At 30.4% G+C, this 21170-nt stretch overlaps 2 protein-coding genes across 2 annotated transcripts in view; both read right to left on the reverse strand.

The window, feature by feature from the left end:
- Positions 1-1478: 1478 nt before the first annotated feature.
- LOC129916539 (RYamide receptor) overlaps positions 1479-21170 on the reverse strand; it is a 105673-nt gene continuing 85981 nt past the window's right edge. Inside the window, exons 5-8 of the mRNA XM_055996544.1 lie at positions 4517-4585; positions 4209-4440; positions 3706-3797; positions 1479-2090 (exon numbers count right to left, since the gene is read on the reverse strand). Of these exons, the coding sequence (XP_055852519.1) occupies positions 2052-2090; positions 3706-3797; positions 4209-4440; positions 4517-4585 (432 nt within the window). The 3' untranslated portion in view covers positions 1479-2051. The remainder of the gene's footprint in view (positions 2091-3705; positions 3798-4208; positions 4441-4516; positions 4586-21170) is intronic.
- Positions 13471-15911, reverse strand: LOC129916540 (uncharacterized). Its single transcript, XM_055996545.1, has 3 exons — positions 14444-15911; positions 13892-14245; positions 13471-13837 (listed from the first exon to the last, which is right to left on the reverse strand). Exons 1-3 carry the CDS (start codon positions 14784-14786, stop codon positions 13671-13673), a joined length of 864 nt encoding a protein of 287 aa, XP_055852520.1. The 5' UTR covers positions 14787-15911; the 3' UTR covers positions 13471-13670.

Here is a 21170-nt window from a genome sequence, read left to right on the forward strand (position 1 = left end):
ATATAAGAGCACTAAATTTGCATCAAACTAGCACCAAATTCCTATACATTCTCAGATTTTGGAATTTCCATTTTGGCGTACCTAGCTAGATCTAGATTTTTCAAATTTTAAAAGAACGGCATTCAATGTGTTCACAAAAAATGAAGATTTCTGTTTCCAAACTTTTGAGATTGTATAATGTTCAATATAGGATAGATACCTACTGCTTTTCATGCCAAAAGAGAAATTTCGAAATTTTAAAGTTTTTATTTTTGAGCATTCCTGTCCTATTTTTGATTTTAGTTAAAACTTAGTGTAACCAAATGTATCAATTTGTTGTAACAAAATAAATAAACCTAGTAAAAAAAAATATAAAGCAAAAAGCATATTCATTGATTTGACCAATTTATCGTGATTTTGAATGCACAATATTGTTTGACTCTAAGAGTTGATTGCTAATCAACTGCTTTTTATTGGCATCAGTTTCACTGTTTATATACTTTTGGTGCAAACCCCAAACTCTATCTATGCAATTTGAGCCACTTCCTTTTTTTAACATAAAAACCCATAAGATCAAGAACATGTGACGCATTCGTGCCTTTAACTTCTATTTTTTTTTTTTGTTTACCAGCAAATAATGAATTTCGGTTTGCAATAAAAAGTTCTATTGCAATCGGTTGACTGATTGAACAATTAATTCTTTCTTGTGTCCTTGTATGCGGTGGCTCTTGTTTCTATTTCATAGAAGCTACACAGCGGGACTGTACTAGTTTGCTTAGTTCACACAAAAAAAAAAAAAGTATCGTGAGTCACTCAATTTCTACCGAGAAAATAGTAGCACACACAGCTAAATGCTATAAATCTCAATGTTGTGAGAATTTACGTTTAAAGTTTAATTTTATCCTTTGTCTCCTTTTTGTACTTATCTGCACTCGATGTCAATGTTTCTTCTGATGTAGTAGTGGCAAGAAAATGTCCTTTTTTTTGTCTTATACCACTCAGTTCAATAATTCCATATTAATCATTAATGCATTTTTTCCCACGACTTCAGTAATTTAATTTAATTTAATTAACCTTTATAAAATTAACTTGCCCACATAATTTGGCATCAGGACTTTACTCTCCATTTTATAATACATAAAGTTTTATTCTTCAATATCATGTGTGTAGCCACAATATTGTGTGTAATATATTTTAAGGGTGTCTTTGGTGAAAATGTATTTTATATACAAGTGTGTATGTTTTATATGAGCTTCTCACACAAGGGTAATAGGAGCACTTACCTTTTAAATTGAACCAGAACCATATTTTAAGGATTGCATACGTTATCAAGTTTACCATATAAACCGAGTTTTTGTTCACATCACATTTTTGTTTTTCCCTTTTATTTTTTATGTCATATAAATTTAAAGGTCTTCCTTTGCTAAGTGCGATCACTCAACTTTGTGTATCCCAAAGATTGACATGTAAATTTATTGAATCAAATAATTTAACGGATGTTGAAGTGAAAAACATAGGAAACAATGGAGTTTGCTGTCACTTACCTTGATATGGAAATTCCCCCATCGTAACGATAATGATGTTAAACAAGAAAAATACATAACACTTTATGCAAAATCATTTTGTTTTGTTTTTAAAAATGTAAATATTTTGTTTTTGTTTTTATTACATTAATAATATTTTTCTTCTAAGAAATTTTTGTGTATTTCGTATCAAAGTACTTGACTTCTCATCGTATTGTATGGAAATCTATCCAATTTACAAAGTGTTTTTTAGAAATGGATAATCCTTAAACTGGGGTGAAACATATCAAATCTACACGTACTTGAAACAAATAGAAAAATAACATATCTATTCGCTTTAAGCTTAAAAAACGTTCATTTAACAATTACGATAACATTGATTTTTTTTTTGTCAAACTAACAATTATTTCTATTGGTTTTTTATCTAATAAATAATTTGTTTCATTGTGGCACTATGCTACAGTTTAACTATTTAGTATTTGATTGAAACTTTTATATTTATTTGTTGTAATCCTTTGTCTGATTGATTTTGAATATTCTGTTCCACCACTATCTTAGGATAGTTGTTTCTGCACAGGAAAATTGACTCTGGAATTATACAAAAAAAAAAACTCAGATTTAATAAGATTTTTTTACAAAAACAACAAGCTATAATGCTTACAATGCAGAAAAATCACATCAACGAGATTTTGTTTATACACGCAGAAAAATGATTGGTTAAAAACAACGTAAGACTTGTGTAATATTAACAGAGGGAGTTTGCATCTATAGCACCTGCAAACTAAACACGGTTAAAATTACACGAGTCGACTCGGTTATTCAAAATTGTTTAAACCTACCAACTTTATTGGTCAAATTGCGGTTATATCTCAAATGTTAACCGAGTATTCGATCAATATGAACAAGTTGATCGGTTAAAATAACCTTCTTAAATGGTTATTTTAAACAATTTAATTTAACCGAGGCGTTGATTGTAGCAACGACAACAACGTAGTTAAGCCCTCGGTTAGGAATAATTATTTTTCTGTGTGTAAGCATTTAGTAAAATAAATAAAATTAAAACCTAGAATTAAGTACTTAAATATATCTTTCTTAAACGGTATACATATGTATGTCTAAATTGTTAATGTTGTTTTAACAAAAATAAAGGTACCTGTCATATACGGATTTTGCAAAATTTTAATTTCCTCAAAAACGGCCCCAACGATTTTGTGAAAAAAAAATTCATATCTTTTTTATACAGTTTCTATCTTTAAATGAATTTTTTTTGCGAAAATCATTTTACTAACGGTACCTGATATAGAACGTCTTTTTTTTTAATCTGATTTTCGCCTCACAATTTTTTTATGCTAAAGCACTTATACCTACTATTAACATTTAATTTAAAATAAAATTTAGAAACAAATTATTTTTGGATTTAAAAAAAAAATTAAATTTTCGAAAACAATATATTGAATTTTTTTGAAATATTGGTGTTAGATGTTGATTAGTAATTGCTACAAAATGGCATAGGTACCAATTTTATTTTAAAACTTTTTTTTTAAATATATTTATAAAAAATTAGTTTTTTAAAAAACGGCTCTAACGATTTTGATCAAATAAAACTGCATACTTGTTTTGGAGGGCAATTTCAGATGTTTTTTTTTTTTTAATTTTTTTGAAAAACAAAATTATATTTTTTTTGTTTTCTATTCTATTTCTATATAAAAAGTCTTAAAAATTTAAGCAACTTCAACTCTAAGAGCAAGTTCGTGCTACCCAATCGTGCGTTTTATTTTTTACACTTTGGGCAACTAAAATTTTCAAAGGCGACATCCATCTTATAAGATATTTTTGAATAATTTAAAATGTAACTCAGATATACAAAGGTTAACAATAGCCCTTCAAGACATCATAAAACAAAATTGTATAGATTTGGTGATAAAATATATGATATCAGTTCAATATCCATACACTTTGCTGGTTTGCTTTGCCTGTACGTGAGTTCTCTTTGTATTTTTTTATAGTCTCTCTTTGGGAATGATGTCCTTGACAAATGCAATATACTTGTAGCTGCACTAATTAAAATGAGAAAAAAAACGAAACTTTAACACCCCTCAGCCCTCTCCTCCTTAAAGTTTAAGGCTCTGGTTTTGGAATACCTGCATTACCTATTTTTTATGTTTTTTTTTTTGTTAAAACAAATTGGCGTATTGTTTCTTACCGCTTGCATAGAATTGTTTCTAATTTTTCTTCTCGTGCTTATGTATGTAGTGCATGTATTTACACGTTGTAGTTGAAATGTGTATTCATCACCTGAAAAATAAAACTATTGTTTACATTTTTGTATTAATTTAGCAAAATATTTCTTTTTTATCTTTATAAACATCAGAACAAAGCAGCTTTAGATTACTACATATTACAATTAAAACTCGTGACTAATTTTTTTTTATAACATTTCAATAAAAATAAAAATTATTTATCCGATTTGATAGAAAAGCTTTTAAAGAGCCTTAATATAAATCAAAAATAAAGTATTAAATTCAGGTAAAATATAATTGAAAGCAGCTTATGATTATTTGGACAGGAATGTTTTTCGATCACAACTGTTTGTCTCACGTACAAACACACTTATAAATTTTACCGTGCACTCTGCAGTCTGCACCAGTTAAAACATTATTATCATTCCATAAAACCAATTAATATTTCCCAGTATCACACTCATACCTTGTCCTTCGAAACTCCTCTCAGATCCTCGTTGGTATCTTCTCATGCAACAGCATCGACGTAATCCAGGAACCTTATAGATTATCTGCAAAAATCCACCTCTGAATCTGGCATTCATATAACAATAAATAATAGGATTGTAACAGCTGTGTGACATTGCTAGCCAATGGAATGCGAACCAAAAATAAGGTAGAGGAGTCCATTCTATAAAACTTTCATCATTTAAAAGGAGCTGAGGAGAATAAACACGTTTTATTAACAAAAAAAAAAAAAAAATTGCATAGTTTTTCATTAATTTATTAACCTACCACCAGAATGTTGAATGGAAGCCAGCAGATTGTGAAAACTATCACTACCGTGACCATCATTTTTATCATCTGAAAATAAATGTACAAAAAATTTAGTTATTATTTTTGCGACAGATGGAATCTGTCTAAAGGAGACATTTTTATTCAATTATAAAATTCGTTCCTGTTATGTTTGTTGCATTTTAAATTTTGAATCCTTGCAATTTCAAAAACTCAAAATAAATTCTATTCATGAGACCAAACTTTTCGAAAAAAAAGTCGAAAAAAAATCTTTAAAAATAAATTTAAATGTCCGAAACCCACATTTTAAACGCAGTGAATCTTTTTCTGATGAAAGGGTATAAAAATAGGCAGGTACTTGTACTTTGGTCATTTAACAAATGAAATCCGAAACATCATTAAAAGTGCAAACAATTATGTTTCACAATCCATGCGAACGTCATAAGCAGCCTTTTAATACGTTTTATATTGGCATCTTTGAGTTTTTTGATATTCAATATTCTGATTAATCCATTAAAAGTGATATCTTTGAATAGCTCCTACCCACGTATTTAAAAAAAAAAATTTAAATCGGTTCTTTTGATTTTTTCTTCATCACTATATCTGTTTCAATAAAAAAAATAAAAATAAATTGAAAATAAAAATATAATTAAAAGAAATGCACCGTAAATTCCGTAAATGTTTCGGAAAAAAAGCTTTATATTAAAAGTAAAAACAAAAATGATTTTTATATTGATACAATTTTTTTTGCAGGTGCATTTATTTATTTAATATAATTAATAGGTGTTTTCATTTCTACGAAGATGAAAATGACTATAAATATTTCAGCAATGCGACTTTATTGATCTTGATGCTATAATTCCAATAAATCTATCTACAAAGTATCTAGATACCTGTATGTAGGGATTCTCTCTATATCTTCTAAAAAAATGTGGTTTTTAAGCATGAAAATCTATTATGGTGAGTTTTAGTAAATTTCTTATGCATTGCATACTCGTGTATGGATCTTTGTAGTAGGTTGTAAAAATTGATTTGCTTTTAAATGAAAATTTTTTTATTTACAATAAAATTTTATTTTAAATGCAAAATATTTTTATTTGCAATCAAATTTTTTGTATTTAATGCACTTATTAATGTATTAATACACTTATGACCAAAATAAATTCTTATATTAAAAACAAAAATTCTTCAAAGTCTCATGGTCTCATTTTAAAGCTTGAATTTTTTACTTTGAATTGTTTGCAAAAAACATAAAAATGCATACGATAATATTAGCGCTATAATACTATCGTATCGCAAGAAACTCGAAAACGGCTCTAACGATTTTGATTAAACTTTGCAGACGTCATATTCTAAGTAATTTAAATAAAACTGCATTTTTAGTTTTTTTTAACAAACATTTTTTTTTTATTTTTGAACAAAATAAAAACAATATTTTTTTCCAACATAATTTTTATTTGTCATTTTTTTCTGATATCTAACCTAATTGATGAATTTCCTTATTTAAAAATACGGCAATGGCAGCAATTAATCAAACTTGTCTTATAATAAAAATACGGTTCCTGACATAACTAATTGCTGGATCATGTGAATTCAAAAAATCAAAATTCATTCGTCAATTATTCGGTATTCGGCTGAATAGTTCACTACATTCAGCCGGATACCGAATATAAAGTTGAGTATAAAAAAAAACTTAACGTTTAATCAAAATTTGCTATTTTTGTACCTACTTAAAATTTACTAGTAGTAACTTTTGGTGAATAAAACCTACTTTTTCTGGTTCTGAAAATAGTCTCTAACTCGTAAATGAAAAAAAAACTAATGACTGCTTGACACCAAAACAGCATTAAGGGGAGTGAAAGTGCGTTTAGATTTGCTAAAATCAGTATAAAATAATTAAAAAAAAAAAACAACAATAAATTTAGTAACAAAATGTTTCACCGTTGACGAAAACATTCCAAGTGAGCTAACTAAATCATATTTAATACTAAGATAAATATTCCAACCTTATGAATATTGTGTCCATGATAGTACGAATAAGTTATTTCTAAAATTAATTTATTTCAAGAAATGCGTTTTAATGATGCGTCTGCTGACTTAACTCTTCATCCAATACAAAAATATTGTGCGTGATGAGATTTTAACTAAACGTTGACATCATCTTTCACGAGGTTGCAAATGCAACTACTGCATCTTGGCGCCTCTCACATTTTAGCATTAGATATGTATTTAGTCATTGGACATCGAAATCATTTGAAAGTTGTTTTGGACTTATATACTCTTGCTGTGCTGACGTCTGCTCGAGGATTATCAGTTTCTAACAAATTAAGTGATGGCTAACGAGAGTTGGCCATAAATGTTATGGTGAAGTAATTTTTGTTGCTTCACACTTGTACATTAACTTCAATGCTTTCGAGAATTTATTTATCTTTTTTTCTACTTAGGGATGTTTTTAATGACATTGACTTTGTTTTTATTTTATGTTTATAGTTTATATAGGTTATAATTTTTGTAGGTGTTCTAATTTCTTTGTTTTATAGTTTTTTTTTAAGTATAGTGATTCATGAGCACTTATATAAAAAATTCCATTTGCATTTTACGAGTTCTATCAAAGGCCAAATTTTAGTTTCGCCTCAAAAATGTAAGAAAATTGCTGTCGAATCATGAAGATTTAAAAGTTTTACTAATCCAATGTAGTACCAAACTTTCCTGAAAAATGTTCTTAAAAAATTCGAAATCTCAAAAATTATTTATTTTGTATTTATAATTTATTTATGCAAAATATTTTCGTTAATGATTCCTTTAAATTAAACAATTAATCCACTAATATTTAGAAACCGCGCACCAAATATAAACGATTTCCATTCTACTTTTTCGTCGTACTTAATTTTTTTCTTTTGTTTAATTTCAATTTTTTCAGTTTATAATGAAATTCCATCATCCCTTTTTAAGTGTTGACCGCTAAACCACCAAGAACCAGCTATAAAAATGATTTTGCTGTAAAGTTCTTTATTTATGAGTTTTTGAACCTTTTTTTAGCAATCTGATTACTTAGGAAATGTTAAGCGTAATTTTTAATCCAGGTTATTTCTTTGAATGCGAAAAGAGGACATTGAGGTAGAAAGTTATTCCACTCTCAAGACCTTCCTTTACTTTTCTTACATGAAAAGGTGTAAGAGAACACAATTTCAAAAAGTTTTCTTTTGTAGATATACTTAAGATTCTAGGGTATAACCTTGTTTGAATAACTTTGAGTGTAATCAAATTCAGAAGAAATATGATGGGAAAGACAAAATATGATAATTCTTCTTAAGGATGCGGAAGAATAATGTTGGCAAAAAAAAGTTTTAATCTTAACAACGAATGCGGCAAAATAAACAACAATCTGTGTAGAAGAAATGTCAAGACATTTCCTTGAAGGAAGAGTTTCAATTGTTCCTTAAATCAACCCTCAATTTAATTTTTTTTTCTAAAAATGGATGAGTGAGGGATTTTGATAAACACTTAAACTTCATCACACAAAATAAACAGTTCCCAAACCCTTAAGCGCTCATAGTCTATTGTTTGTTTTCCTCACTTCAAAATTAAGGACACTCTCTCTCTCTCAATGAGTACTTTTCTAATAATAAAGAAGGTTAAACAAGTACGAGTTATAAAATCCTTTACAATAAATGCTTTATCTGTACGAGGATCTAAGGGATTTAATAATCAATAAAAGGAGATATTTTATAATTGTTTTTTTTTTTTTTTTTTTATAAATCTTAGAAGTAACCGGGAAAATAAGTTTTAATTGTTGTGAGTGTCATCTGATTAAAAAGTTACACAGAGTAATTCGACATGTAGTTCAGCTCAAACTCCTACAGACAAATGTTAATTTAAATGAGATTATGTAGATTAACGTTGTGACTACTTGCTTAGAGATCTTTTGGAGGTTTTATTTAATATTATTTAGGATACCAAAATGATATTTCGTCTGATTAAATACTCAAAAAGAGTACAAATGTCACTAAGGTGTTTCTTAAAAAAAAAAAGGTTACGCATACACCATAGTGACCCTGCTAATTTCCCCTAGTTTATTTACTGAGTAATAAAACATATTTGACTTTTGTTGAATATTCACTGATAGCGAAACCCTTTAATCAAAAAATCATAGTTTAATTTTTTCCCGTTAAGCAATCTGAAAAAAAGTTACGGAGAATTTAGCATTTAGTACAGATATTAAAAAAAAAAATTGTAACCCTCAAAAAATCTCCTATTGCAATAACGATGAAAATACAAATACAAAATTTGGGTGAAAGGGTTTTTTATTCCATGGAAAAGAGGGAGGGGGGGGGCCTGATGTTCAACAAACAGTAACAAAAATTGCTTGTGGAATATAATCATGTAACACACGTTTTACTTTGATGCTGAATGAGATCTTTCTTTTGATATCTGACTCGATGGATTTGGACGAGATTTTTTAAAATGAACATTTTGTTCGGCCAGGGTTAACATTGATTTTTTTTCTCAAAAATCTGAAAAAAATTAAATCTGCCTGGGAATTAAAAAAAAAAAAATATTTGGATGCGAATAACTCAGCAGCCGGACCTCCAAGAATCTTTTAGTTTTCAGTTATGAAAAGGGATTAAAGAGACCTTTCTTTTGATATCTCACTCAATGAATTTGGATACCATTTTTAAAAATAATTTTTTTTTCGGCAACGGGTTAGCCTTGATTTTATCTCGAAAATCTGAAAAAAAAAATGTAATCGAAAATCTAAAAAAAAATTAAATCTGCCTTGGAATTTAAGAAAAAAAAAAATATTTGGATACGAATAACTCAGTAGCCAGACTTCCAAGAATCTTTTGGTTTCTGGTTATAAAAAGGGCTTAAAGAGACCTTTCTTTTTATATCTCACTCGATAAATTTGGAAGAAATTTTTAAAAATACATTTTTTTCGACAAGGGGTTAACCTTGATTTTTTTCGAAAATCTGAAAGAAATTAAATCTGCCTGGGACCTCCAAGAATCTTTTAGTTTTCAGTTATGAAAAGGGCTTAAAGAGACCTTTCTTTTGATATCTCACTCGATAAATTTGGAAGAAATTTTTAAAAATGCATTTTTTTTTTCGACAAGGGGTTAACCTTGATTTTTTTTTCGAAAATCTGAAAAAATAAATTTGTAATTTTATTACCTAAATGCATAGGCCAGTTCACTGTGAACTCAAATCAAAAGCTTTCATTTGATACTAGTGTAATTGGTCATCTCCTTTCAATCTTCATGATTTTGACTTTTATAATGTGCTTTCTGCTTTAAATATGGAAGACAGGGAGTGTTTAATGTTTTAATATAATATTTTAACTGGTGAAACTGATTCAAATTATCTTTTGTCACAAATATGTATAAACTCTCATTCACGTTCATTAAGATCAGTAGATTTTATTTATCAAAGATTCAATAGAACGATCTATGGTTCACATGAGCCGTTGTATGCTGCTTGCACATTGTTTAATAAGTATTTTAATTTAATTGATTTTAATGTGTCAAAAAGTTGTTTAAAAACTAAATTGTATATAATTATATTTGCAATCTCAAAGCTAATAATTATTGTAATTTGTAGCTAAATAAATAAATAAATAAATATATCCAAATAACCATTACGTTTTTTAAAAAGCGTTTACATATATTTGGGAACAGAAATCTTATGTGTTTCCTTGTAAATATTTGTTTACTCAATGTCATCACCTTAAAATATGCAGTGAGGTAATTTGATACTTTTATACTTAAACAATATTAATTAATTGTCAAACTTTAAGGGCCCTGTCTGCTGTCCCCCTTTTTGATTAACTGTATTCTTTATCATAAAAAAACACCTCACCTTACCACTTATGAAAATAACAAATAATGGATAAAAGAAAAAATTTAAACTCCAGGAAAACGAAAAATAACTCTATAATATAAAACGAAGAAGTAATTTGCGACTAAATGACGAATAGCCTGGCGCGGTTAATATGGTCCACCACTTGGCATTTTGATTTTAAATTTTTGATCAGCCTTTTTGATTTAAATACCCGGGCCACTCCCCGTCTTGAGCTACACTGCTAGGAACCTATCAGATCCTGGGAAAAAGGGTTTGGGAAGTCAACTAAAGTGGCTGTCTGTCTTCACCCGCTTTTATATCTTTTAACATACAAAATAGACAAGAAACGAAAACGAAATTAATCCATAATCTGATTAGAATTCTGCTAAAATTTATTGAACATAAACATAAACAATCAAAAAAAAGTTTTGCTTTATTTTTGTAAACAGAATAAAATAGGTAGGTATTGACAGCAATGTAAACATGCCAAAGAATTTTCAATCCTCTAAAAATGAATTTGCTTGAAAAGCAAGAAAGGATATGAATGGAACCTAACGAAACTTTATGTAACCACTACATTTAACAAACATTTGGCACACATACGGCGAGGAACCCTTTCGTGTCCATTTATCTCTTTTTGGGTTCAACACATTTTTCTCACATAAACAGGAGCGTGATGCGATATACCCTTACTAGGATTGTCGTCGCATTCTTGCAAATGGCCACAGTCTAAGAGTATCTTTAACCAAATAAAAAAAGCTATTCATCCTTTGTCATGTGCGGTATCTGAATGGTTCTATCTAAAGGAAGTATATGTATATAAAAATAAATGATTCAGTAATACTTTTTTTTTTCATGATATTTTCACTACTTTATCTCTATTAAATAAGTGTATCAGACTTCCAAGCGTGCATGATATTTTAAAACACTATTTTTTTTTACAGTATTCTGTTGACTTTGTGTATTTTTTTGAAAAAGGTCAACAAGTAGAGTCCATTTATTTAATGAGAAATACGGTCTCTTCAGGAATAAATAAATAATAATAAAAAAAATGCATGGACTGCTACTACGAATTTGCTTAATTTAAAAAAAAAAGCCTGAAATTCGTTCATACAATTTTCAACCAAATAAAGTTCTTAAATGATTTTGAATTCCCTCTCTCGAATAGCTAAGGTGTCTCTTAATACCCCAGTTCTGCTCTACTTGTGACTTCGAGGGAAAAAACCACCTTCGGGCCATTTTTGTTCACGTTTGCGACATGGCGACTTGAGAATAAGATACAACAACCAAGTGTACTACAGGTTGGACCAGAATCTTTTTGGTATAAGTTGACTCGTGTAACCCTAAGCCGAAGTTAACGAAAGTGAAAATCCCCATAGAAGAATCCATATATTATGAGGCTAGAATCAACTCGTTAAAAGTCGGGGTAAGTAAGTAATACAAATTTGAGTTCAAGATCAAAGAATTATCAATATTACAACATACAGATGAATCCTTAGGATCAAAGTCTTGAAACAAGTTTTAGGTTACAGATTTGAGTTCACAGTGAACAGAGGCGTATGCATTTAAGTACGGAAAATACAAAAAAAATATTTCCAATTTTTGAGAAAAAAAATCAAGGTTAACAGCTAGCCAAAAAGTAATGCATTTTGAAAAACTTCCTCCAAATTCATCGAGTGGGGTTACAAATGAAAGGTCTCTAAAGACTTATTCAGAGCTGAAAACCAAAAGATTCTTGGAAGTCTGACTGCTGAGTTATTCGCATGCAAATATTTTTATTCTTAAACTCGGAGGCAGATCCCTGCGGATCAAAATCTCGAAACAAGTTTTCGTTTATAGATTTGATATGCATTAAGTTAAAAAAAAAATAATTTTTTCCAACTTTCGAAAAAAAATGCATTTTAAATAATTTCCTCCGAATTCATCAGTTATTATCTACTATTACTTATGTCGGAAAATCGGTCATCTTTTAAAACTTATCTCATTATGAGCCCCTTAAAGCACAAGTGTTGTAGCTCCAATTTTTCTTATTTCTATATAAAAAAGGGTTTGCTACAAGTTGTCAGTACTGCCAGAGTATTTTAAAGGCAAGGAGCCGATTTTGAAAAATCTTCGAGCCAAAAATAGCCGCTTTCAAAAATAGTTCAAAAAACGCAAACAATTTTTTTTTGGTACCTATGAGATTTTTTTTTTTTAGTTTTCAGATAACTTTTGCAAAAAAGAGACTTTAAGTATAATTTGTACTTCATTTTATTGATATATCCTGGTTTTCGTGGTCATAGACGGGCATGAAATTAAATTTGTAATACAAAAAAAATGAAAAATGTATGCAAATTGGTTGTCTCTGTTCACATAATCTGGTGGATTTTTTTTTTTTTGTAAATGCTTGGATTGTAAAGGAGCCTTAAATCGTCAAGTTCAAAATCAAAAAAAAACCAAATTTCGATAAATCGGAAATCAAAATTTTAAGGAGCGAGTGAAATGTTTGGTGATAAATAGCCGGCTCTGGCAATACTGCAAGTTGTATATAAAAATCAGTATATTTTTTACAATGAAAATTTTTAAAAAGGTAATTTTTAACTTAAATTGACGTTTTTAAATCATTTTATTTATTAACTAATAAAATGTACATATTTATTAATTTGGAAAAAAAAATGGAGTTACACGACTTATGCTTAAAGGCCTACATATATTTGCATGAGAAAATCGCATTATGTTTCATAACTGCAAGAAAACATTTAAAAGAAAACAAATCCAAACATTCAACGGCAGCAAATACCTTGCCAGCTTCAAGTTCAATGCATTTTTCATCATTCACAATGCAATGCAGATACACCCGTATACAATTTCAACTTCCTCATATACGGAAGTCGTGTGGTGGTAAGTAACCCAGTAAACCATTCGTGATAAACTATGCGGTAAAAACATGGCATCAAGCTACACACAAAAGGAAGTTAATCATCATTAAAGTGTCAAATCACGACTGTTATGGATATTTGTGAGATCAGATAAAAGAAATAAATAAAAAAACATTAAATTTTTTTTCATCGTATTTTGTCACCGTACTTTTAATTGCAATAAAAAATAATTCTTAAAACTATAATAATTTCCTAAATTAACACAACTTTGTCACTGCATCCCTTAAAAACTATAAAAAAAACATTTACACACAGACAAATAGGAAAGATTTTATATACAAAAAAATTTGTTCAGCATAGAAGAAGAAGGTTTTGTAGAAGCGGGTTATAGAGATGTATATAGTTAAAGAGTTATATAGGACTAGCTATATAGTTGTAGCCAAGCACCATTTCCGTTTTTAGTATGGACCAGATTTTCCAGGTGGACCATATGATGTCGATGGTCCTGAAATATCACCTCCTCCAAATCCAGTCGATCCACCACCACCGGATCCTCCTCCAATGCCGATTCCTGATCCTCCACCAATTCCTGATCCACCACCAATACCTCCACCAATGCCAAGTCCTGAACCACCATCACCTCCACCGGATGAGTATCCACCACCTCCGGATCCACCACCGGATGAGTCCTTTTGTGTCTTGTACTTGATGAAGTATACTTCTGGTTTTGAGGGTTGAGTTGGTGCAGCAGTTGGGATAACAATATCGGGCTGTTCTTCGGGCTTCTTGACCAACACGTACACAAGGGTCTTCTCTTCGTTTTGAGCTTGGACCGGAATGACTGGAGCCTGGTACGATGGGGGTGATGGTGCCTTGATGAAGATTATCTTGTAGTGTTTCTGTGATTGTTGGACGGGAATGTTGGGACGTTGACGGTTTTCTTCTTGCTCTGGTGGTGGAACATGTACATAAATGTGTTTCTGGACAATGGTTGAACCACCGCCTCCTCCACCGAAACCACCAATGCTTCCACCTGTAAAGAAAGGAGATATTATTTTTAGTATTTTTAGAACTTCAAATTGAAAAACTGAAGCTCAACTAACAATTTTGCTTCTAAAAAGCCTTACACAAGCTATTTTCACTTCTATAAAGCTTTATAGAAGCAGAATTTTTACTTGGCAGTTTTTCACTTTTGCTTATAAAATATAAAATAAAATATTTATGAACTTACCTCCGAATCCACCACCGCCGCCGCCTCCTGCTCCTCCTCCGAATCCACCACCGAATCCTCCTCCAGATCCACCACCGCCAAAACCTCCACCGGAACCACCACCACCGAATCCTCCTCCACCGGATCCACCGCCACCAAAGCCTCCACCACCGAATCCTCCACCGCCACCACTGGATCCTCCACCGAAGCCACCACCACCGAAACCGCCACCACCGGAACCACCGCCAAATCCACCGCTTCCACCACCACCACCGCCACCACCGCCAGGACGATTATAAGCGTAGCCAGCTTCCGGCCTAGCCGAGGCAAACGCCAAACAGGAAATCAAAATAAAGGCTCTCATTGCAAAACGGAACGAACGAAAAATTAAAGTTCAAAGGTTTTATAGAAACTGATGAAGGAACAAAATTTTATAATAATAATCCTTTTTATGGAAATGCGCGTCTGGATGGCCGATCCTATGGCTAAAGGAGTGTGATGAATAGAAAAGATTATGTGTTGATAACACTAAGCCGAGTTGTTTACTGACGATCTGCTTCAATGGATTCTCCCATTTATACCAATCAAAAGCCTCTGCAAAATCGCATGCATATACACAACAATGAAAGATGAACAATTATGGAATTCGAATGGCACCATGATGGAGTTGCGGCGGAGAATCCAATGTACGGGAGAGGTATAGGCAGTTTGGTATAGGTACATCGAGAAGAAACAGCGCGGTGCGGCGGCGCGACGTTGGATCGCAACGGACGACGACGACGTCAGAGGTTATTATCGGTTCAACACGGTCGGCAAAGTATCTGCGCTCCCTCTGGAGGGGCGGAGTAGAGGGAAGGAAGAGCCCACACATTTGCGGGATAAGCTAAAGTACTCACACTCAAACAAATCAACGAAAAAAAATCCTATGGTTAAACCAAACGATGAGAAATGTCACTTTCGTTTTCTTATTCAACTCGACGAAAATGCACCGAAAATTCGAATTACACCTGTGCAGTGGTGGGGTTTGATTTTGCAAAATCACACGAATCTTCAGAGAAACTTTGTATAACCCATAAGCTGAAGAAGATACACAAAACAGACGGACGACGAGCCAAGCGCCGCCGACCACGACCATAACATCAGCAGCAGCACCACCACAGATGGCACTTTTATTTTTATTTCACCCGCTCTCTCAGTGCGATCTGAAAGAGATTGCAGACAAGACAACTACTCTGAGAAAAACCAACAATGTACCTACAATAATACATAATTTACAGTTACACCAGTACTATCTTCAATTCAAACCATGAGGTTATGTTAGGTAGCGGTAGCCAAGACTATGTCTGCAAACTGGCTTCATTCACGCGTATTTACCGCAGTAGTGATCATGTCTTGTTTTTCGTATACCTTACATCTAACAAAAAACAACAACAAAAAAAATACAAATATATTCGCATAAAAAGTTAAGAGCGGTCCTCGTCACCTTGAGAAAAGCTAAACAAACGCATATAGAATAGCCATTCAACTAAGCGTAGGTCTTGGAATATATGCTAACCAAAACTCCTTCAGTTGCGATTTGTGCGACTTGTAGAGGCCTTTACCCTTTACGGCGCGCATGTTTACTAGTACATCGGAGAACAAATCATTTGAATGATAGGGATGCCAACATAAGGTTTCTAATACTAAAAAAGATGTTTGAATATATTTAAGCTCAGTTTTAAATTATTTGAAAATTATAAAGTAACGGCACCTGCCATAAACCAAAATTAAAAAACAGACTTTTCTCAAAAACAGTTCTAACGATTTTGTTTAAATTTATTTTTGTATGTTTAAATAATAAGGTCGTTCTTTCTATTAAAGATACCTGTCGTAAAACCGTTTTCTTCATTTCTGAAGAAAACTCGTAAACGACTCAATGACGTTCAACAAAATTATTTGTGGAGGAACATTTAAATAACAGTTAATTGAAAAATAAGTAAAATTTTCGAAAATTCTGTTTTTGGATTAAAAAGAAAAAATAATAATTTTTTTTTTTGAAGAATCAATTTTTTTAACGGTGTCCTGAATATTTTCGAAAAACTTGCATACCAACTTTTTTCGAAAAATGTTTAAAAGAACGTTTCTTACGATATTCAAACTTTTTTCTAAAAAATCCTAATACGAAAAAAAAAACTGTCGAGCATTTTATTTTTGATGTTAATAATACAAATAGAATTAAAATGCACGTCTGAGTCCCGCGAACTTGCTGTTAGATTTCAAGTCGCTAAAATTTTTAAGACTTTTTGTATATTTGGTAAATGCATTATGTAAAATTCGTTTTTCAAAGAAAAAACAATATTTTAAATTAAATTGTGGTATGCAATGTATGCAATTTAATTTCTTTTAATAACATGCATTATATAAAAGATACATTTTGAATCGTTAGAGCCGTGTTATTTTTAAGCTACATAAGCATGGGCGGCGAGCACCCCAGACATAGTAACAAAAATTGTCAGGTAAGTTTTCAGGTGTTATCAATGAAAAAAGTTGATCAAATCAGGGTTAATCCAATACGGTATCGCTTTAATGTATCCTTACTTAAGCCTGAATGTTTAAAAAATATTTGGCGAATGATTAATGTTTCATAAATTAATTTATCAACAAGTCCAGCCATGTAAAATCAAAAAATAAAGAGGTTTTTTAGAAAAAAGTAGTTTTGGTTTTTTGTTAATTTCTCGAAAATCACAAGATATTTTTCAATCTGGTTTTCTGTTTTTGTTTCAAAATAAATAAGAGCATCGAATTTTAAAAACTAAATTAGTACTTAATTACATGAAATTTTGAAAAAAATTACTTTGAAATTATTTTTTCCAATTTTTTTTTCAAAATTTTGATTTTAAAAATTAATTTTTCAAAAACTGTGCTATAAAATGGATTTGTTTAAAATGTTTGTAAAAGACTAGGGTTTTGGCTTTACAAAAAGGTATAGCACGTTATTGTAAATACAACCGTTGATTTTATATATTTTTTTTTTAAAAATAAGTCATTTTATTTTTAATTGCCCTCACCGCTAAACGAAGTTGAATAGACCCCCCCCTCCCATACGATTTTTTTTCTTGTCTCGACCTTACCTACACTCTCTAGCATTTTGGCACATTACTCCTGAATCACCCTGTATATTATAGCTGTGTAATTTTTGAAAAAAAAAAAAAATTAATTAAAGTGGCATTTTGTAAAAATGTCTCGTTCTTGAAAATTTGATTTGAAAAAAAAAAAAAACATTTTTGTTTCAAAATCAAGAAAGGACCCCGCACATTTTGTATGGGAAGTGGCCCGCCGTGAAATTGTCTGAAATTTTAGTATGTTGTTCTCTTGAAGCCCTTGATCAAAAGTCGATATGGGCAGACATTTTTTGAGGTTATCTTGAAAACCTGACGTGATGGGGCAAAATGGACTTCGGATTCGGTTTCAGCGACCCTAAAAACCTATGGATTCCACTAAAAAATAGCGCAAAACACAATATAGAGAGTTACTATCCCTTTTTCGACTTTCTGCCCATATCGACTTTTAATCAAGGGCTTCAAGAGAACAACATACTAAAATTTTAGACAATTTCACCAAGGGCCACTTCCCATAAACCTTAAAAATTATGTTAAATTTGGTTTAAAGTTGAAAACTTTTTCAATTTTTTATTAAAGTTGAATTATTCATTTGGGAGATATTCAGCTCTAAAATTATGATTTTCAAAAAAAAAAAAATATTAAAATATAGACCTAGTCTAAAAACTAACGAATTTTTTTAATAAAATCTCTGGATCCGTTTTCGATTTTGATACATGACATATACTTTTATTTTTGGTTAAAAAAAAAGGTTGAATACCAAGTTTGATGTTAATCGGTCCATCCCGTCATGTTTAAGCTCTTTTTTACAGAGAGACTGGCAGGCTGATAGAAAGCCTGTTATACATACTTTCTTATAAAATTCGAATGATCAGCTATGAACAACTTTTAACTGTTCAGTGATAATAATTATTTTAAGTTGTTCTATAGAAAAAAAAAGTTACGCATACGCCCCAGTGACTTATTCTTACATAACATGACTGATGTACAAAGTGAAAGAAGATACTAATAAATGAGCACACAAAACGTTCTATCATCTCTTTAAGAAGTTTTCTATTCATGTTACGAACGAATTTAATTTTTTTTACATAATTTTTTTTTAAATACATTTTGGTAACTCTGCCTGCACAATTATCTGAAGGCAAGATTCAATCTCATATAGACAAATAAAATAGTCATGAAGTTTGGTAAAACAAAACAAACAAAAAAAATAATATTAACAAAAACAAAACACATAATACACAATACAAGAAGAAGTACTTTCGATTTCAATATATGCCTACGCCAAGACCATGATGTGTCGAGAAAGTTCCCCACGAACCACGAAGACAACGCTGGCTGCCGAACATCGTCGCTGATGATGATGGTATTTACCCATGGGAAGCAAAAGAAAGATACAAAAAGAAGAACAATGGACATGAAACCTTAAATAATATACAACAAAAAAAAAGTCAAAGCATTGAGGAAGACCGAAGAAAAGATAAAAAAATTCAATGGAAAAGTATCTGCGAATGCATCCATCGACTTTGAGTTGACTATGGCACTATCCTAACCATAAGCTATCTCTGTGAATGCATCTTCGTTTCGTGTCGGCGAGTGCACACAAAATGTGTTAATTTGAAGTTTAGTGTTTGCACGTTGAGAGAAGAGAGTCGCAGGAACAAATGTTTGAATTTAAAAACAAGTTTAAAGTACCTATAGTAAATCCATGGTGATCTAGTATTTATGCAATTTTCTTCAATTATGATGTACCTTACATACAATAATTGTATTTCTAGTTCAATTTGTGTAGGAGTCGGTATCCCAAACTTCCTATTTCTTTGTCCAAATGTATTAAAAAAAAAAAATTGGTGTTGTCCATTTCAAATTTCCTAGGCACCCGAACCGGTTCCAAAACGTTCATCTTCGCATATTAGCTTGCAGTTATCATATTTCACCTAGAGATCAGTTGTCAGACCTCTTTGACTGGCAAGCAATTATATCTGTATGTTTTCTAAACGTGATTTGGGAGCTACCATGAAGGAGGAAAATATTGGAAAATATGGTATAAATATTCAAACAAATGTATTCAAGTGATGGCGTCCACTTTCAACTATCACACGGTTAAGTAGTACATATCAATATTTATCTGAAGAAAATAAATGAAATGAAGGTGCACATTAACTAACATATTTAACGCTAAGTAGGTTTGTACTTTTGTTACTTTTAAATTGATTTGTAAGATCAATATATACATATATGGCAATAACCCATTAAAGTAGGTATAAATCGACTTATTCTTATATTAAATTAATGATGTTTTTTATTTCTTGTGCTTTAAATTTTTTAAATTAAATTATTTTCATGGATTTTTTGGGATATCGAATACAAAAGCAACTGTAGCGCCTCATTCGTAGCGGATTTCTTTCCCGGTATCTCATTTTCAAATATAATTAGGTATTCAATGGTAGTAGGCAATGGGAACAAAAGAGATATTAATGTAATTGCACTAATGTTATTATTCGTTAACATGAAAAGATAACACATTTGCAGCCAAGTTGACTTATATGGCTTTTCATTCATTAATTATATAAAACGAGACAACAAATCAAAACAATATAATTTTAAAATTTTGGAAAAAAATAGAAAAAAATATTTTGCATCGCTTTTTAATTTTATATTTTTTATGTTATATTATGAAATAATTGTTTTATTATTTTCTTGATTCTTCCTAAAGTATGTGCAGTAAAATCTTATTGCCGAACAAATTTTCTCAGTAATTCATAGATAGACTTTGAAAAAACATAAAGCGTCTTTAAATGAGTAGGTACAAATTAGGAGTTTTTATTTAATATTTTTTAATAATTTGGAATGAGAAACAGATGTAAAATTGATATTATAAATTGATATTATAATGTCAAAAAAGATTTAAAAAGATTTAATTTGATATTTTAAAATATTAAAATGATGTTGTTTTTTTTTTAGTGTAGAATTTTCATGTATCATACTGCACAAAAGGTGGTATTTTGAAATGAAGAAAATAAATTAAAACAATTTTTTGAAACACTAACGACAGCATCTATGTAGCTCTTATTGAACTGTGTTTTTTTTTTTTTTATTTATTTTATATTTTTACTAAATCTATTTCAACACAATTTGAATTTAATTTAAATTTTGCTACATAACGCCATAGAATAAGTATTAGTACATGGTGTCCCAAAAGTAATGGTTCAAATGAAATATGTATGCTGATAGATCAACTTAAGGGGTTTTAAGAAAAGAATACAATCACTATAACAATGGTTAGTTATCAAGAACAATTAATTGATCAAAACATTTTTTATTTCTCTCGCCATTCCGCTACATATAAGATAAAAATTTACAATTTACAACTTTTATTTGAGATCAACACCTTGAAAAAAATTGTATGGTGTGATACTGGTTTATAATTTTTAAAACTTGTTCAGTTATCACGGTTCTCAAAAAAGTATATACGTCTACAAAGTTTAAGTTAGAAGGAAAGATATCACAATTTGAATTCAACAAAACAGGATTTTTTTCAAAGCAAAAAAAAAATCATGTGTGCAATTCACACGTGGTTGAAGTGAAACCTTAAAAATCATTTAAAAAAAAATAGAAATATATAATTTTTTTATTTTGTACCATCTGAA

The sequence above is a fragment of the Episyrphus balteatus genome, chromosome 3, assembly GCF_945859705.1.
Source record: "Episyrphus balteatus chromosome 3, idEpiBalt1.1, whole genome shotgun sequence".
Lineage (NCBI taxonomy): Eukaryota > Metazoa > Arthropoda > Insecta > Diptera > Syrphidae > Episyrphus > Episyrphus balteatus.